Source organism: Aotus nancymaae, unplaced genomic scaffold, assembly GCF_030222135.1.
Source record: "Aotus nancymaae isolate 86718 unplaced genomic scaffold, 86718_ANA_hifiasm-v0.15.2.pri h1tg000089l, whole genome shotgun sequence".
Taxonomy (NCBI): domain Eukaryota; kingdom Metazoa; phylum Chordata; class Mammalia; order Primates; family Aotidae; genus Aotus; species Aotus nancymaae.
In genome coordinates, this window is record NW_026988504.1 from 16,619,855 (window position 1) to 16,639,207 (window position 19,353).

The window sequence follows — 19,353 nt, forward strand, 5'->3', positions numbered from 1 at the left end:
ACTTTGGAAGGCTGAGGCAAGAGGATTGTTTGAGGTCAGGAGTTCAAGACTACCCTGGGCAACGTAGCAAGACCCCATCTCTACAAAAAATAAAAATAAAATAATTTAAAGATCAAAGGAAGAAGAATATCTCATGACACATGAAGATGATACGAAATTCACATCTCAATGTCTGTAAATAAAGTTTGATTCAAACCCAGCCATGCCCATTCTGTGGCTGCTTTCATCACAACAGCAGCTTTGAGTAGCTTCAAGAGATACCTTCTGTCCTCAATGCTGAAAATATTGACCCTGTATGAAAAATGTGTGTTTACCCCTCTTCTAGAGGAAAACTGTACAAACATCTGCCCACGTATCAACCCCGTACCGGTCCCGTCTGAAAGCTGAGGGGAAAGATACTTGTTCATTCTTTCAACTTGCCTTCGGTACCTTAGGGGTGTGGGCTGGGCGAGGAGGGGTGTCAGAGGAGACTCACCCAAAGATGCAGAGATCCAGCCAGGCAGCAAACGTGCTCCCGGTGAAGGAGAATCAGAAGATGACAGTCCCGGCCAGCCAGGGAGCTGGGGCACAATTTATGAGTAAGAAGGAAGAGAGATGACTTCCTCCCATGATAACCATTTTGGAGGTTGATATGGTTGGGTTTTTTTTTTTCTTTTTTGAGACAGGGTCTCACTGTGGAGTACATTGCCCAGGCTGGAGTACAGTGGCACAATCACAGCTCACTGCAGCCTTGAGTTCCTGGGCTCAAGTGATCCTCCTGCCTCAGCCTCCCAAGTAGCCAGGACTGCAGGCGTGCGCCACCGCACCCAGCTAATTCGTTTTCATTTTTTGTTGAGATAGGGTTTCAACATGTTGCCCAGGCTGGTCTCTAACTCCTGGGCTCAAGCGATCCACTAGCCTCGGCCTCCCACAGTGCTGGGTTTACAGACATGCGCCACCACACCCAGCCTGCTTTTCTTTTTCTTTCTTTCTTTCTTTCTTTCTTTTTTAACAGATCAGAGTCTTGCTATGCTGCCCAGGCTGGCCTTAAACTTCTGGGCTCCAGTGGTCCTCCTGCCTCAGCCTCTAGAGTAGCTGGGATTACAGGTGTGAGCCACCATGCCTGACTCCTATATTATTGCTTTATTACTATTTTTACTGTTACCAGAATGCAACTAACGTGCACTTTTTTTTTTTAAGACAGAGTCTTGCTCTGTCACCCAGGCTGGAGTGCAATGGTGTGATCTCAGCTCACCACAACCTCCACCTCCCAGGTTCATGCAATGCTCCTGCCTCAGCCTCCTGAGTAACTGGGATTACAGCTGCCCACCACCACATCCAGCTAATTTCTGTATTTTTAGTAGATATGGGGTTTCACTATGTTGGTCAGGATGGTCTTGAATCCCTGACCTCAGGTGATCCACCCACCTCAGCCTCCCAGAGTGTTGGGATGACAGGCGTGAGCCGCCGCACCTGGCCTTAGCATGCATTTTCTGCTTCCCCATGGGTGCCTACATGTCAGTCCTCCCAAAACACATCTGAATGGAATAGCCACCAAACAGAATACATTCGGCTTCCCAGGGTTTTAACTCTTTCAAGATATGCTTCAGCACAGCCGGAACTGCGATGCAAACCGAAGGGTCGGAGGCTGGCCGCCGGAGAGCCACACATCCCGGTGTCTGCCCCAGAAAGAGGCAACACAGCAGAACAAAATAGAGTCAAGCAAACTGATGCGGGGAAACGTCTCAGTCCCCACCCAAATGCTCCCTGCCAGGAAGGATGTCTAGAGGGGGCAGTGGTCAGCTTTGCCAAGGACTGAAGGCCTCACTTCACAGTCCACCGTGCCACCTCCCCTGAAGCCTCTGGTGGCCTTAGAATCCCACTGCTCCTCACTCCTTGCTTGGAACTGTGTGACTTTTTTTTTTTTTTTTTTGAGACAGAGTCCTGCTCTTGTCGCCCAGGCTGGAGTGCAGTGACGCCATCTCAGCTCGCTGCAACCTCCACCTCCTAGGTTCAAGTAATTCTCCTGCCTCTGCCTACTGAGTAGCTGGGACCACAGGTGCACGCCACCACACCCAGCTAATTTTTGTACTTCGAGTAGAGATGGGGTTTTGCCATGTTGGCCAGGCTGGTCTCAAACTCCTGACTTCAGGTGACCCACCTGCCTCGGCCTCCCGGAACTGGGTGACTTTAACACCCAGCACAGCTTGATGTTCCATCACACTTGCATTATCTCAGCGTTTTTTGTTTGTTTGGTTGGTTGGTTTTAGAGACAGAGTCTTACTTGCTGCCCAGGCTGGAGTACAGTGGTGCGATCTCAGCTTACTGCAGCCTCGACCTCCTGGGCTCAAGCAATCCTCCCATCTGGGCCTCTCGAGTAACTGGGACCACAGGTGTGCGCCACCATGCCCAGCTAATTTCTGTATTTTTTGTAGAGACGGGGCCTCGCCACGTTGCCCGGGCTTTCTCAGCGTTTTTACATCCATCATCTTCCCTGAGGCGAAGAAGGTAACAGAGGCAGGACCAGCAGCCAAGACATCCAGATCCATACTTCAGTGTGATTTTTTTAGAACTGTGGTAAAATACACATATCGTAAAATTACCACCTCAATCATGTTGGAGCGTAGAGTTCAGTAGCATTAAATACACTCACATTATTGTGCCACTCTGACCACCGGGCGTCTCCAGAACTCCTCGTCATCCCAAACTGAAACTCACAAGCACTAACCACACCCTCTCCTTTCCACAGCACACTTCCACTTCCTGTCTCTGGGAGTTTTGACTCCTCTAGGTACCTCGGATCAGTAGAATCATGGAGTATTGGTCCTTTTGTGACCGGCTCATTTCCCTTGACGGCTAATGCCTTTAAGGTTCATTCACACTGGAGCAGGTGTCAGAACTTCCTTCCATTTTCAGCCTCAGCGATTACATATTCCCACAACTTGTCTAACCACTCGTGCACTGACAGGTGCTGGGTCGACTTACTGCCGTTGTCAACACAGGTTCACGCTCTGCTTCGGTCCCTACTCTTGGATGTTTTGGATATACTGAGTGAGATACTTTTTTAAATTAAAATGAATGCAGATCTCCACAATTAACACAATATCGAAACTATCTTGCTGGGCAGGGCATCGAAAAAAGAAAAGAAACTATTAGGTAGGTGCAAACATAATTGCAGTTTTTACCATTGAAAGTAATGGCAAAAGCTGGCCAGGTGCAGGTGGCTCAGGCCTGCAAACCCAGCACTTTGGGAGGCAGAGGCAGGTGGATCACTTGAGGTCAGGAGTTCGTGACCAGCCTGGGCAACATGGTGAAACCCTATCTTTACTAAAAACACAAAACAAAACAAAAAGTTAGCCAGGCGTGTTGGTGGGCACCTGTAATCCCAGCTACTTGGGAGGCTGAGGCAGGAGAATCGCTTGAACCTGGGAGGCAGAGATTGCAGTGAGCCAAGACTGCACCACTGCACTCGAGACTGGGTGACAGAGCGAGACTCCATCTCAAAAAAAAAAAAAGTAAGTAATGGCAAAACCTGCTGGCTTCCCACCTGTCTGATGAGCGCCCTCACCAATGCTCACTTGGCCTCTGCCTCGGCTCTTGGGAGAACCAAGAGATGGCTCCCTTTCTCTCTGGCCAGCACTTGGTAGGACCCGCTCCAGTGGCTTGGCTCTTAGCCCCTTCTTAAATAGAAAATTTCGAGCATTTCTGTGTACCTCTATTTCTTTTCTGGTCGTGCCGGTAAAGACAGATTTTAATCACATTCATCACAGTATTTCCCCTGCCAGTGTGACTTCTTCCATTTTGACCAAATATTTTATTTACAAATCCATTTCTAATTTCTACCATCCCTGCTTTCAGAAACGGTTTGAAGTGGAGACAAGGTATTAATAAACCTATGATGTGGAATGTATCTATCAAACCAATGATTGGTATTCAGGCTGGGACGCAGCTGCTCCTGGCCTCCCCAAGCCTTCATTTCTCAGTCTCACTCCATTGCAACCACTGAGGCCATAAATTAATCTCCACACAAGGCATTGATCCCGAACGGTGGAGAAAGTTAATTAAGGTCATTGACATTACAAGCAGCGATACTTTCTGTTCTTTTGACTTTGCTTCTGACAAGAATTTTTGTCATTGAGGGTTTAGACTTGTCTCTCTCGGCCCACAAGGCGTTCATGGTGGCCCCATAGAAACATGGAGGATGGGGAATTTGTCTGCCAGACCACAACCTGAGGGTGTCTAGCTCTGGCATGAGCAGCTCAAAAAAAACAGATTCACAGGTCACTGACTTAAACAGCGAACCCACTTCCCACCTGTCCTGGCCCAGCAGACATAATCAGAGCCAAATTGATGGTGTGTTTCAAACAGAGGGTCTTAGGGAGACCAAGGACATGTTTCAAAACACAAATGAGGGGCCAGGTGAGGTGGGTCACCCCTGTAATGCCAGCAGTTTAGGAGGCTAAGGCGGGTGGATCACTTGAGGTCAGGAGTTCGAGACCAGTCTACCAACTTGGTCAGTAAAAAAGGGATACCATTTACTTAGAAGCATTTAAGAGGCAGAGAGGTGACCATGTGTAACCCTCTCCATCTAGTGGGGAGGGGAAATGAGCAAACAGAGACAAGCAGTCAGGGTCTGCGTGGCATTAGCGGAGGCAGCCAGAGAACCGAGACAAATGATTAGTCAGGCAGGGCAGTGTGGGTGACTGAAGCCAAGAGGAGTGATCGCATGCCAGATTCCCAAGTCCAGGCTGACCTCTCAGCAGAGGTGCAGAGTCCAGGAACACCATGGAACTGCGGTTCTGCAGGGTGCATAGAAGTGAAATTTGCCTCTGACGGAGGTCACATGAAATCTGGTTGAGAGAAGCTCCTGTTCACCTTCAGATTCTCAAGACGTCTCAAGACCAGAAGTGCAACCTGTGAAATGTGTGCAGTCCCAGCTCTGCCCCTCAGCCCGAGGCCCCCCTGGCCTAGAATCGCAGGGCTCCTGGCACCCTCATGACAGGAGCAATTGTGGTGGACAAAGGCTGGATGGCTTATCCACTGCCATACTCCAGAGCAGGTAACTAAATAGACAGAAAGGAAGAAAGGAAAGGAGGGATGAAGGGAGAAGGACGCAAGGAAAGAACACCATACATTGCATCAAGGGAAATAGCATGGGTTTGTGAGTAGGATAAAGAGCAAAAGAAGCTGCCAATCAGCAGAATCGGCTATTGAAATTGATGAGGGCACTGATCCATCCTTCTTTTTGAGACAGAGTTTTGCTCTTGTTGCCCAGGCTGGAGTGCAATGGCATGATCTCGGCTCACCACAACCTCCACCTCCCAGGTTCAAGTGATTCTCCTGCCTCAGCCTCCCGAGTAGCTGGGATTACAGGTGCCCACCACACCCAGCTAATTTTGTATTTTTAGTAGAGACGAGGTTTCTCCATGTTGGTCAGGCTGGTCTTGATCTGCCCGCTTAGGCCTCCCAAAGTGCTGGGATTACAGGCGTGAGCCACCATGCCTGGCTTCTTTTTTTTTTTTGAGACAGAGACTCACTCTGTCGCCCAGGCTGGAGTGCAGTGGCACAATCTCGGCTCACTGCAACCTCCACCTCCTGGGTTCTGCCTCAGCCTCGCATGAAGCTGGGGCTATAGGCACGCACCACTACGCCCGACTGATTTTGTATTTTTAGTAGAGACGGAGTGTCACCATGTTGGCCAGGCTGGTCTCGAACTCCTGACCTCAAGTGATCCACCTGCCTTGGCCTCTAAAAGTGCTGGGATTACAGGTGTGAGCCACCAGGCCCAGCTGATGTAACTTTCTTCTAAGGAGACCTTAAAACAAAGATTCTTCAGCCCTGTCTCTCCATACGTTTCAACTTGTACGTGGCTCATGGGTTAGGATTTTTGTCATGTGCCGGTCTCCGTAAAAATTCAGGCCCATGCATGTCTGGCTCAGATAAAATGGTGCACAAGCAAATACACTACTGTTGTTTTTATGAATTGCAGTGTTTGCTCGTGTTGTCCAACCGACACAAATAACGTCTGATTCAGATATCAGACTGTCTCTGTCTTCCATAAATTCTCATGTCAAATGTTTGTGTTCTTCAGAATATCATAATTGCCCTAATGAATTGCTTTTACGAGAAGCAGTTATAAATCTGTATTTGCTAAATAAATGTATAAAAGTAAAATGTCAATCTGCCTTATATATTTAGGTTCTAACGTAAGGCTCATGCCTCCCTAAAATGTATGAGCCAAGTTATACCTGACCACCTTGGGCACATGTTCTCAGGACCTCCTGAGGGCTGTCTCATGGGCCATGCATGGTCTCTCATATGTGGCTCAGAATAAATCTCTTCAAATATTTTACGGAGTTTGACTCTTTTCATCAACAGGGAGGGCTCCTTGGAAGCACAGAAGGGGCATGTGGCCTGGCCCTCTCTACCCTACTGAACAGCTACCTACTCTGCAGGACCCGGCTCAGACATTATGAGGTGAGATGTTCTCCAACTCCTCAGGGCAAAATTCATGCTTCTCTCCTCTTTGACGCTTTGCTCCTATTTCTAGTACTTACCTCATTGTAGTAGAGCTCACTGGACCACACGCCTTGCTGATTACGAATTCTTTGACAGTAAGGCCTGTGTTTTCTGCGGAATCATCCTACCAGCTAGAATCACCCCCTCCCCACAATCCTTTTGCCAAAAATTCTGCACAGCAGCACACAGTGCCCTCAGGACATGCAAGTGCGTTGAATAAGCTGGCGAAGGAGGAACGCATGCAATGATGCTACAAAAAAGAAGCGGGGTCGGATGTGGTGGCTCCCACCTGTCATCCCAGCATTTTGGGAGGCCGAGGCAAGAGGATCACTTGAGCCCAGGAGTTCAAGACTAGCCTGGGTAACATAGCAGGACCCCGTCTCTAACAAAGTAAATAAATAAATAGCCAGGCATGGTGGTGCATGCCTGTGTTCCCAGCTACTCAGGAGGCTGAGGTGGAAAGATTGCTTGAGCCCGGGAGGCGGAGGCTGCAGTGAGGTATAATTGCATCATTAAAGTCTAGCCTGGGCAACAAAGTGAGACCCTGTCTCAAAAAAATAAGTGGGGGGCGGTGAGGGAGGAATCCACACTGTAAGAAGACCTCTAGAAGCAAGAAAAGAGTGCAAAAGAGCTCATTCGAAATCCAGGTCCCTGACCTCAGGTGTTGGCAGCCAGAGTGGCTTGTCCCCGAGCTTGGCTTGAGTCAGATCAATGTGACTGAGCTAGCTGTACATGCTACAGCAGAGCCCGCAGCTGCACATCTCTGAGATGAGATGATTTTCTGAGCTAAAACACAACAGCTGACAGCCTTTAAGAACAGAGAGATTTCAGGCCGGGTGTCATGGCTCACGTCTGTAATCCCAGCACTTTGGGACGCCCAGGCGGGCGCATTGCTTGAGCTCAGGAGTTCGAGACCAGCCTGGGCAACACAGTGAAACCACGTCTCTACTAAAACACAAAAAATTAGCCGGGTGTGGGAGCATGCGCCTGTAGTCTCAGCTACTTAGGAGGCTGACGCATAAGAATTGATTGAACCCGGGAAGCAGAAGTGGCAGTGAGCCGAGATCCACTGCACTCCAGCCTCAGCAACAGAGGGAAAAAAAAAAAAACAGATTTCTAAAAATATAATTACACTAGATTAAAATTTGTTTTTTTTCCAGAAAAGTTGATCTTCTACTCTGTTAGCCGAACCAGCCCAGCAGGAATTACCCGTGATCCTCAACAGCCACCCTGAAATTTGATCCATCAGGATGAAGCCTATTCACTCGCCCATCTCTCAATACTCTTCTGTTAATTTTGTCCCAGGTTATACAACTTGCTTTACACCTGGTTTTAAAGCTAAGAGGATTGAATTTGCAAAACTTTGTCTTAGAAAAGCAACCTAGAGCACCCACTTCCACTTAGCTTTGGAAAATCATGCACATCCCTGAATTCTAAACAGATGAAAGGCTTAACCAGCAGGTGGGTTTGGGGACCAAGCACAAAGACAAGGCCACATGCTCTTGTGACTTCCGGACTTTCCCCCTTTTTTTTTTTGAGACTAAGTCTTGCTCTGTTGCCAGGCTGGAGTATAGTGGCACCATCTCTGCTCACTGCAACCTCTGCCTCCTGGGTTCAAGCAATTCCCCTGCCTCAGCCTCCCGAGTAGCTGGGATTACAGGTGCGTGCCACTATGCCCAGTTAACTTTTTGTATTTAGTAGAGGCGGGGTTTCACTGTGTTGGCCAGGATAGTCTTGATCTCTTGACCTCGTGATCTGGCTGCCTCGGCCTCCCAAAGTGCTGGGATTACAGGTGTGAGCCTCCGCACCCGGCCCTTTACTTTCCTGTTAGGCTCCTGTGTATATCTTTTGCCTATAAAGGAAACAAAACTCAGGAGACTAATTGGAACATTTCCGAGTTTCCTTTGCAAGGTCTCCAAAACTTTCAGGCACTGCACTCCTACATCCAGACAGCTTGTCATCAGTGTTTCTGTTCATTTTGGGAGCAAACAATATCAACACTCCATTCTCCCACGGCTCTGTGTGCAAGGGAGCAGAGTGCGTGAGCTGAGTGTCCACCTGGCCGTGCCTACCTTCAGAGTCCTTTGCTGGCTCCTCCAGATCCCTTAGCCAGCACCACTTTGTTCTCGAGGAATTGCAGCGCAACTTCCTGAAACAAAGGTTCAAATCAATTTGCAGAGCAGCAGTTTTAATGAGCAAAGAGTGTGATAATACCATAGGTTTTGCACTCTGCAGCTTCTATTCAATTTAATTACCTTCCTCTGTGGATTTCAAATCATCCAGAGCTTCAGACAAAGGGGGAATTTCATCACATTCTCAGAACGCTGCATGGCAGGTATGTGCCTACAGACCGGAATGTGTGAAAGTAGGCAGCATCCATCAAAAATGACATAACCATGGTGAAGCTGTCAAGTGAAGGGTTCTAACAGTGACACCAGGCAAGACACAAAATACTCAAACTCATGAATGCTAATGCTTTGCCACTGCTCGGAGAACCATGTGGAATGGGCAGAGACGTCACCGGACAGGACAGTTTACTCCTCCTGCATCCCAGGCCGTCACTTTCCCGCCAAGTGCTGTCATAAGGCCACACTGTGTGGGCAAAGAATGTCAAGGGAAGGGGAGAGCATCTTTAAGCTCTCCTCTCCATCAAACCCCCAGATCCAGTTCAGCAGCGTTCATCAAAGGCCTGCCATGTCAGGCACAGAGCTGCTGCGGGTGGCTTAGAGGTCTGAGGACACGATCTCTGCTTCCCAAAAGCTCATAGACTCCCAACTATAATACAAAAATGGTGATAAAGGAGGCATAAAGCTTAATTGCAAGCACAGAGACAAAGGGGCTAATTCCAGCTGGGCAGTGTGAGAGGTGAAATTGAGTCTTGACTCATAAGTATCCCTAGGGAGTCTGAGAGCTGAAGGGCATGCTCCAAACAAAATCGAGCGGCCAGAGTCAAGGGCTTGTTCAGGAAGTGATGCTGACCGATCTGCTATAGGCTGGTGTGCACAATGCTCAGGAACAAACCTTGGGTGTCTTGATGTCCAGCTAAGAAATGTAGGATGTGATGGAGAGCTACTGATGGCTTTTCAGCAAGAGTAGGACAATCTAATCTATTTCAGAAAGGGAACTGGCTGCAGTTGGTAGCATGAAGTGTAAGTGAGGCAGTGCAATCAACACAGGGCTCTTCAAAACTTAAGAGGATTTCCACCGATTAGGGAATTGATTTGTTAGGACAATACTATGTAATTCAAGCAGCAGTCAATTTCAGACTAAGTGCTCTTTGGCTGTTCAGAGCTAACCACAGAATCCTGGATGTTCGTTTAACCGTCAGGTGCTCACGGCTCTCCATCCCAGCACTGCTTCTGCTAACCAGCTTTCACTCTTCATGCTTGCAGTTTAGATGAAAGGAAGTGATTGTTTTAAAATTTTCACACTAACTTTCATACTAATACCATTCTCAGAAAAAATGCTTCATAGGGTATCAATATGGCACAGGGCTAACACCTGAGACAGTCACATCTGCATTTTCCCACTGAAAGTGGGGCCTTGGGTTATTTCATCTAGGGCAGACAGCAGCTCAAGGAGACCCCCAGATCCATCTGATTTATATGGAAAGAAGTTTTTCTTTCTGAAGTCCAGACTAGATTAATGTCATATCAAATCAATTCAACTCAAAGTGAGATACCTAGTTTAACAAATGGCACACTGTCCTTAGGAAAGGCTGACCGTCCCATCTACTTAACATTTACAACTTGAAGCACAGTATATTCAAGTAGATTTATGGTGCCACATTAATAGGATGTTAAAAATAAAATAGCCAGGGCACACAAAGCCTTCTGTGACCTGCTAATGCTTCTCAAAATCACATCATGGCAGATGCAAAGAATTATTTCCCCAAGAAAAACAAGACCTTGACTCAGGGCAATTTTCTGCACAACCAGCACTTTTTTTTTTTTGGTGGTTGAACTAATGCTTGTCAGGCATTACTGTGAAGTGCATGATTCTATCTACATAATATATGCTGTACCAGGTTTATGAGTTCTCAAATAAATTCTGGGCCCCATTAACAACTAAGTGACTTAAGAGTAATTCATAATTTTTTTAAATTCGTAAGATACATGTCAACATGGCTATTCGAAAAGGGCTCATTTTCTCACTGACCACTGGAGATCTTTAAACTTTCAGGTAACACTTTTAAGTCTTAAGAGTGTTACTGCTGAAGTCTGAGGATTTAAGCCAAGTCACAAATTTCTGGAAAGTAGAGTTACAACTTTACAAATTCACATTAAGTTCTCAGTTACATTCATTTTACCATTTAATATTAGGAATAAAATCAAAGTGCTGTGCGTCACTTCAGTCAGACCTTTGATCTTAAGAGCAAAAGGAAGCAGAGAATCATAGTTCACACATAATAAACACATCTCCAAATTATTAAAAAGGCATTTTATTATAAATACATTTTAGTTGTAGCAGTAAAATACATTTTGTGTTACCATGAATCTTTAAAACAAAAGAACTTCGCTGAGACAATGACCACACTGTAGAACTGTAGACCCCAAGTTGAAAACTCGTTTTATGGAACCAAAGTCGCTAACGTAATTCCAAAACTAAGTTAGAAAAGAAAAAGACAAAGAAGAAAATAAAAACCCCAGAGAGTGGCTTTGGGGTTATTTTATGGTACAAAGTCACTTTTACTTTTAAGGATAAACTCTTTAGGTATTAGAGCCTCTTAGATGAGGTATCATTTACTGCAAAGAAAAAAAATTGTTTCAGTTTTGCCATAAGTTATGTTTATTTAGATGCTATGTAACTGGAACTTTGAAAGATAAAACTGACCGCCTCAGTTTGCACAGCTTCCCTCAGGAAGACTTCCCAAAACAGACCCATATGAATTTGCTAACTGACTGATCTATGAAGTTAGCTGAACAGGTTTAGATAAGAACTATATGTATGAAGCGTTAAAAAAAAAATCCTGTGTCACTAATAACAGGACCCTTTAATAAAATGCAAAACTCGTTATCTTTGTAATTTAGAAGTATTTTAGTCACCATATTCACCTAGGATACAACTACTACATACAGCCAGTACCTTTATGGGGTTTAAAGAATCAGGTCATACGACTGGCACAGAAATCAGGTACAGTACAATGTCATATACATGGATTTATAGGAAGCAGGTATGGTCTGGATTTATGAAAATCCAGGACCCTTCCTCTGTATAGGGGGAGGATGAGAAACATTTTCTCAACTCTAACTGACACTTTGGGACTTCAACCAGGACAAGGAGCCCTCTGACCTACACTGAAAGATATAGAGGTCTTCACATACAAGGTTATCGTGCAAAGCAAAGTGTACATAAACCAAAGCTCCCCTCTAAGTTGGGACTGCATAAAGGAAATTGTGCTGAAAATATAAACAATCCTCTCCAAAGGTTAGCGAGCCTTTTCAGTAAGAAAGACTGTCTTAAGAACTTCAAAGCTTTGCATTCTATGATGGTCTTCACGTATACTTTTACACCTAAGTCATTCTGTGTTCTATTACCTTAAAAATAGATTTTTTTGTCTTCCTAGTATCTCGGTAAATTCAACGCCAAACTAAAAACCAGAAGCAGAGCCCAGTATCTGCCAAGATGCAGTCCAGAGTGAATATTAAAATAGCAACAACACACAAATTAAAATATACCCAAAGGCCTGACAGGTTTATATTATAGGCAGTTTCTTTCTCAAAAATAACTTGCTCATACATGTGCACCTATGACTTATGAATAATTCATGCTGTGTAGGTGGTAGATCCCCCTAGGCTGTTTTGCAAACACATATAGATTTTTTTAAAGGTAGCAAAGTAATCAGAGACATTTATTTTCTGCCATATGTAACACTTCAGGCTCTCTCTAACACCTGCTGGCATGGCAGAAGATCTAAAATAACTTCGTTAACCTGAGAAACACATAATTTGAAAAACAAATCCTTTGCCCTCATCACCCTTCCCCCTCCCCCCCAAAAAAAAAAACCCATAAAAATGGAAACATTATTTGGGGATTATCTACTGTTTTCGATGCTCTGTGCCACTGCCATCTTAGGGCAGGGGCTCCTGCACTTAGTGCCTCGATCAATGCCAGGTGCATTCTCGTGGCATTCTGATGGCTTCTTTCCAGGATTCTCATTTCCATGCATATGGATTAAGATAGACTCTAACCACACCAAACAAATGCACAGCTTCCAGACCGAAGCCAGGGCAGCAGCGTACACAAAACCAAACTCACCCTAGAAACCAAACAGCTCCTTCACCTTACTGTGGAAGAGCAGCAGAGACCCCAGCAGGGGTGAGAACGAGGAGGGGTGGCAGCCAAACCAAAGGTCCTGTCGCTCCATGGAGCCCTTTCTCCGTGACTGTTCCACTCATGGCACCAGATTTATAACAATGTCTCCAGAGATCAGTTTTTTACACTGAGAAAATCAATGCATGGTTGAAAAGACGTTCAGACTCTGAAGGTCTCTGAGACTTTCACTGTGAGAATCAGACCAGTGATTTTCAAAGTGTGGTGCCTGGACTGACAGCATCAGCACCGCCTGGAAACTTGTTGGAGATGTAGATTATCAGGCTCCAGCCCAAAATCAGAAATGCTGGGGGTAGGTCCAGCTATCTGAATTTTAACAAGACCTCGAGGCAATTCTGATACTGGCTGAAGTTTGAGAACCACTGCTCCATCCTGTTCACAATTCTAAAATCTTAAAACAGGACAGATTTGTAAATAGATAGTACTATGCGACTTCTACTCTGTTGCGACCTATGTAATTTGCCACCCTTTCCCCTTTACTTCTCAAACATTAAAAAAGTATTAATGAAAACACTTACTTCATAACATCAAAAATTTCTTAAAAGGTAATAATGATTTCCCCTCCTCTACATAGTTCTAAGGCAGGCAATCACATGCTAGTATGCAAAGTAAAATACAGAAGAGACCTCATATATGAGGTAGAAACAGTTAAAAAGACTCCCCACGAACATAATGAAAATGTCATAATATTGTTTAATGAACTCATAGAATTATATAAAACTTACTATGCTTTATGCTTAATATCTGTATCAAAATAAAATCTCTCTGTTGAACAAATTGCAAATAAAGTCTGGTCTAATACTCTGATTACTGAAACTATATGAATGTCTCTGGGTTTTCTTAACACTCCAGTTTTAGACGCTTTAGACTACCACTGCAGAACTGGGTTTGGGATTTCACCACAGTTCATATTTCTAAGTCTAGATTCTTCTATTAGGTACCTCCCTCCAAAAAACTTTTAGAAACTCCAGTGACTGTTTCCTTAAAGTCCATTCCAAAGTAGACACTATCAACTGGTTCAAAAATTTTAAATGTTACTTTAAAATTGTTTTTAAATCTCTTGAATCTCATAGTCTAGTTTAAAGTAATAACAGAATGTGTTTAGTGAGATTCACTCCTTGCAACAATGGTCTTGCCATTACTAATGAAACAGGTATGAAAGCAGTAAGTGTGAATTTAGCAGCTTTAAGGTCTCAGCCAATAAATGTCCATCCTCAAGCAGATGGGAAATGTGCGTATCATGATGAGCACTTTCAACACTAACATGCCACTTACTCTTTCAAGATGGTATCTTTATAAGTGATTAACACCACTATGTGATACTTTGAACAAGAATTCATAGTTAGAATATTACCTATTCTAATTTCTAGATGGTTTGAATGTAGATCAGATGGCAAAGAGCAGAGACAGATCCATTAAGACATTTACCTTGTGATTCAGGAAAACATATAGTGTGGCAGTAGAAATTAAGGATTTTCAATATGTTAAGGGGATGGTGAGCAAGAAATAATGTCTGGTAAATCATAAATTACTACCATTGAGGAGCTGGAGGGAAAAACGATGGCTAGCCTATATAACATTGAAAGCACCAATCTGTATCCTTCAATACATTTAAAGTTTTAATCTTATATTTTTATAGATTATTTCTGGGATTCCCTTTTTACAAACAATTCCACTATAAAACAATGCTATAGTAGGTGTCTGTTTTCAAATGAGTATTTCAGTAAGTCTAATTTTCTTAATAACAATGGTTGAAATACTAAAATTTATCTTCAAATTGTTCTTCACACCCTGACTCTTAACCAAGGTGGCTCACTCTAGCTAAGGGGGCTAGAGATACATCTGCAGCTTTGCTCTTGAGATGAAAAATATTAAACACATAAAATCAACTACACGAGAGCAACACAATACTATATATTAATTATCCCAAAGTTAGGAAATTCAGTTAGCTTTCTCAGCAACTCCAATGCTTCCATAAAAAAGGAGAGTATTTTCACAAATAGGTCTTGGAAATTGCTACGTTTAATTAGGTAATGCTTATGCAGTGGGAATTCTGTTATTTTACTTATTCTGCAGTTCTCTGAACCGAAAAGACCAGTTGATGTTTACATCAAACCTAAACTTATTCTAAAATCTGATGATTTAAAAAAAAAAATCTACACAAAGCAGTTTGTTATTTCACGTGTAAAAAAAATGACCTGGATAGAAAGCCTATCTGTGTGAGGAAAGGAAAATTAAGGTCATGTTAGTTTAAATGGTCAATAATTAACTACCGATTAATCAAAAACAAAGTTCTGCTGTAACAATTTGGCAAAGCATATGCCCAAATGACAACCAAAACCCCCTTTAAAAACACACCAGAAAATATCCATGCTACATGGAATGAGGTTCTTCAAATCATAACAAAATATTTTTAGATTATGAAAAGAAATTTTTCAGCATCAATGCTCTACTTTACAAACTCTATCATCCAAAATAATGTCTTTAAGGTTAAAAAAAAAAAGAAAAGAAAATCTCAAGTAGCACTAAAATTAACAAATGAAACAAAATATTCTGGAAAGAAAAAAAAACTTCAGAGTGATACAAAGGACAAAGATGTAAAAAGACGTGAACAATTCACCTCACTTAGAAAAAAATGTGAAGAAAATGGAAGCTGGTAATACTTGGTATTATCTGAGAGCTATCATCAAGTTTTCTGGAAAAAATTGTATATACATATATACATATACTATACATATATATGTATATATAAGGGTTGAACCTAGTATATAAATTAGGTTTCATAAATCTGATTTATGGGTACTTGCTAATACTACTCAAGTAATACCCAAAGAATAGCAACTGTACTCAGATGACATGCTTCATTTTGATGGAAACTTGCAATGATTCTTACAGAAGACTTGCTCAAAATGCTACAAGATACTATGCATAAAAAGCAGGTTCTTTAAAGCACAGTTAGAAAGATGGGATTGCATAATGCTGAGAAGAGTAAGCTTGTTGTAAGTCAAAATAAGCATTTGATGCAGAATCTAAGAAAAGCGTCAGAAGGTAGCAACATTTGAATCCTTAACTGGCTATGGAAACAGTAAGGGAATGAGGAGCACTCATATACTCACAGCAGAGTGGTGAGCCAATAAGTAGCTATTATTTTTAGTTTTTAGAAATAACTGCTTAGAACAAAGATGTCATGACAAATTAATAGCTTCCTTATCCAAAGCTTCCACCATCAACATATTTATATAAGGTGATGGGGTCCACACGTGACCCCATGACCCTTAACTAAATATAAATATAAATAATTTAAAAACTGCTTTTTAAAGATTCAAGTATAGAAAACAGAAAATTAGGCATTACCTCATGACAAGGGGTTACCTGAAAGCCCTGACTTGACAATTCTGTCTTCATATTATAAGAATGCTTTTGAACATTTATCTAGCTTGCATTGTAGTCCTGTATGTTGGGGGCTGGGGGTTGGATAATCACTGATGAGAAAATTATTTTCCATAACATCCTCAAATCAAAGAGATCTAATTTTCATTCGGACTACATCTTGGGTTTTGTCATAGACTTAAACGTACACAGCTATGTGGCAAAACCTTTTCTTTTCTTCCTTACTAAAGTATGTGGAGTAAAATCTGACATTGCTAAATGTGGTGATCTGACATCATACAGAGAAAGCATGGTGCTGTAACTTGCTGGCTCAGTTTTCCAACTGTGATTTATGCTAACCATTAACACGTCTGCAGTTTACAGGTCTATGTCTGCCACCTTACACAGAGACCCACAGCCTGTAACGCAAAGCCACACACAAATAAACTGCACTCTTTGCAGAAAAGTAGAGCTGAATAAGAGAGGCACACAGCATTCATCCTGGAGCTTGCTAACCATTAACCAAAGGCACTCTTTTATCCCACATTGTCTGAGGATTAAAAGGGGCTGTAGCTGGCCAACATATAAACTAAACGTCAGTCATTGAAGAAATGTCAACAATTTTTCTTTATCCTTGCCACTTTTCATCCTGGTTTTAAAAATGTACTTTGATTATAGGATAGACTATTAAAAGTGGTCTTTCAAAAACCTGTTTTTGAAGGGATCATCAGGAAGATTGCATTCATTTGAAAGGTTCCCCAGCCTCATCTTAATTTTTTTAAAGTTTATATTGTAGTTTCAAGGTATCTCTGAAATATAAAAGTAGTATTACTAGATCAGGAAAATGATAAGGACATATATTGCTTTAAATGTGTGACAAGACCATCAGTTTCAAGAGGGTAAACATTCTCCTTTGGATTTTACCAAAATTCATTCAAAACCATTTTTAGACGGTAGAATATTTAAGATGGCTATTTAAATTTTATATTGTACACAAGTTCAATAGGGGTATTTTAGAAGAATCGAAAGACAGGAAGAACAGGGGTAGTTTTCTGCCCCAGATTTTGCTGAATTTTGATACATTTTTGACAAACATCATATTTCTTCTTTAACGGTGTTCCTCAAACAAGGCAGCTAGCAAAATATTTGAATTGCCACATATAATGTCACATTTTAATGTAAACAGCAAATAAGGTACCAAAATTTTTACTGGAGGAAAAAAGACCCAAACCTTGAAGCGGCACAATTTTTTATACCACTGGAGAAGAGGGAAGCCAGGTTACAAACATTTACACATGCATAGTGAGAAAAAAAGAATTTTACTAAATTCACGCATTTTTAAAATAGTTATCAAGTCTACTAAGCACCAACAATCCTATAAATTTTTCAGCTTCTTGATTTGTTTAAAAAAAAAAAACACTATCAAATTAACAATAAAAACAAGCTTGAAGTGTAGCTTGTCCAAAAATAACTAAGTATGCCAATGTTTTTTTTTCACATTTCAAAAAACAGTGGCATACGAAATATGCCAGCAAAGAATGCCTTTAACTCTATCCTATGGTGGATGGAGATTACAACAGCACATCATACATTGTCTAAAACTATAAAAGTTTTAGAATGCAGCATCGTGTCACAAAAAAAAAAAGGCTGATAAAACTTAAAGTATTTAGAAGATGCTGCCCCTTTATTTTAAAAAATTTTAAATGAATTTAAGCAAAAATAACATACATTTGTACATCAACTGGCCATTTCTGGTACAGAAACCCAGCATATGGTAATATTATTGGATAAATGTAAATGCTACTTACAATTTTTTTTTCTTTTTAAATATATTTTAGACAAAATTTTTTTTTCTTTTTTTTTATAGTTGCACAATTAACTTCTTGGCTGCTAGCTTGATGCAAACATATGTAACAATACACAAATTAAAAAATTTTTTTTATTCTACATAAAAGCTGTCAAAGTTTTGACACATCAAAAATGCAAAATAATGGAATATACTTAAAAAATTAGTTGTAAGTCTAGCAGCAAAGCAATTAAGTGAGAACATACTTAATATTAAAACAAAGGGAACTGTGCATCTATAGATGAAGTCCAACTACCTTAATTCTAGTGATACAAACAGAAATTAAAACATTCTCCCTTGAGGGAAAAAAAAGTGATTATTTAAAATATGAGTAAAAGCCATTGCTGCCGGATGAGCTCCCCAGGCTCAGTTCCTGGAAGAGAGACAGAGGGTCGCTACTCTTCTTGGCCTGCTCAGGAGGGGGCCTGGGCTTTGGAGGGGCCCGCAGAGCACTGGCATAGGACATGGCGGGCTTGCCCCCTGCAGAGCTCTGGGGGCTACTGCTATTGGCCGACTCCGCGATCTGCTTGTTGGGCATGAGGGGTGGGAACTGGCCGAGATGCTGTAGCACACTGTAGTTGAAAGAACTGGACACCTCGAGGTTATCCGACTTCAGTTGATCCTCAGAGGGTTTGACAGTCTTGGGTGGCGCTAAAAGTAGAGAACAGTGACAGTGATTTAAGGGTAAGCCCAGCAATGTTCATGCGCCTCATTCACTCATTGTGTCAGAACTGGCTTTCATCTCCAGGAACTCTGGCAGTACAGCCACAAGGACAGACACCGTCTGCCACAGAATGCTGAAATCACAACACATCCAACCAAACGTCTCTATCTTATAGACACATAAAACAGCTATGTGTAATAGCTAACATACAAAAACCAATGTTCAAATCTGAAGGGTTGCTGAGAAATCAAAAACTAGTTTGTGTAACTGTACACTTTGATATTTATCCTAGTAACTGCTCATAGTTTGTAAACAGGCACATGTTCTCTCTTAAATAAAAAGGAACTGCATATCCAGACTTCTGGTCCAAACAGCTTTTATTACTGAGCTAAGTAATAGTACCATGGGATTCCATTTGTTTAAAATGCTGCCCTTCCACATGGAGTAAGGTGTGGGTGTGGGGGCTGTAAATGACTTCACATTTCCAATAATCTGCCTTTCAAGGTCCCTTAAAATTTGACTCCATCCTTCCTAACCAATTTTATTGCTCACTAAACCATCGCTTGCTTTCAAATAATTGCTTTTCTTTTCAATCTTCTAAAAATTTATATAACATTGAACTGGATTATAAACATAATACAAA

The 19,353-nt window shown here is 42.3% G+C and overlaps 1 protein-coding gene and 1 long non-coding RNA gene across 5 annotated transcripts in view; one reads left to right on the top strand and one right to left on the bottom strand.

Moving 5' to 3' along the window:
- The first annotated feature begins 4,776 nt into the window (after positions 1–4,776).
- LOC105718212 (uncharacterized) lies at positions 4,777–13,528 on the top strand. The gene is made up of 3 exons (XR_001107710.2): positions 4,777–5,038; positions 6,358–6,456; positions 7,659–13,528. It is a non-coding gene; the product is annotated as an uncharacterized LOC105718212 (long non-coding RNA).
- HELZ (helicase with zinc finger) overlaps positions 10,918–19,353 on the bottom strand; it is a 172,473-nt gene continuing 164,037 nt past the window's right edge. For all 4 annotated transcript variants that reach the window (XM_021670872.2, XM_021670873.2, XM_021670871.2 and 1 more), the window contains one exon: positions 10,918–18,697. In XM_021670872.2, coding sequence (XP_021526547.2) covers positions 18,363–18,697 — 335 coding nt within the window. In that variant the 3' untranslated portion in view covers positions 10,918–18,362. The remainder of the gene's footprint in view (positions 18,698–19,353) is intronic.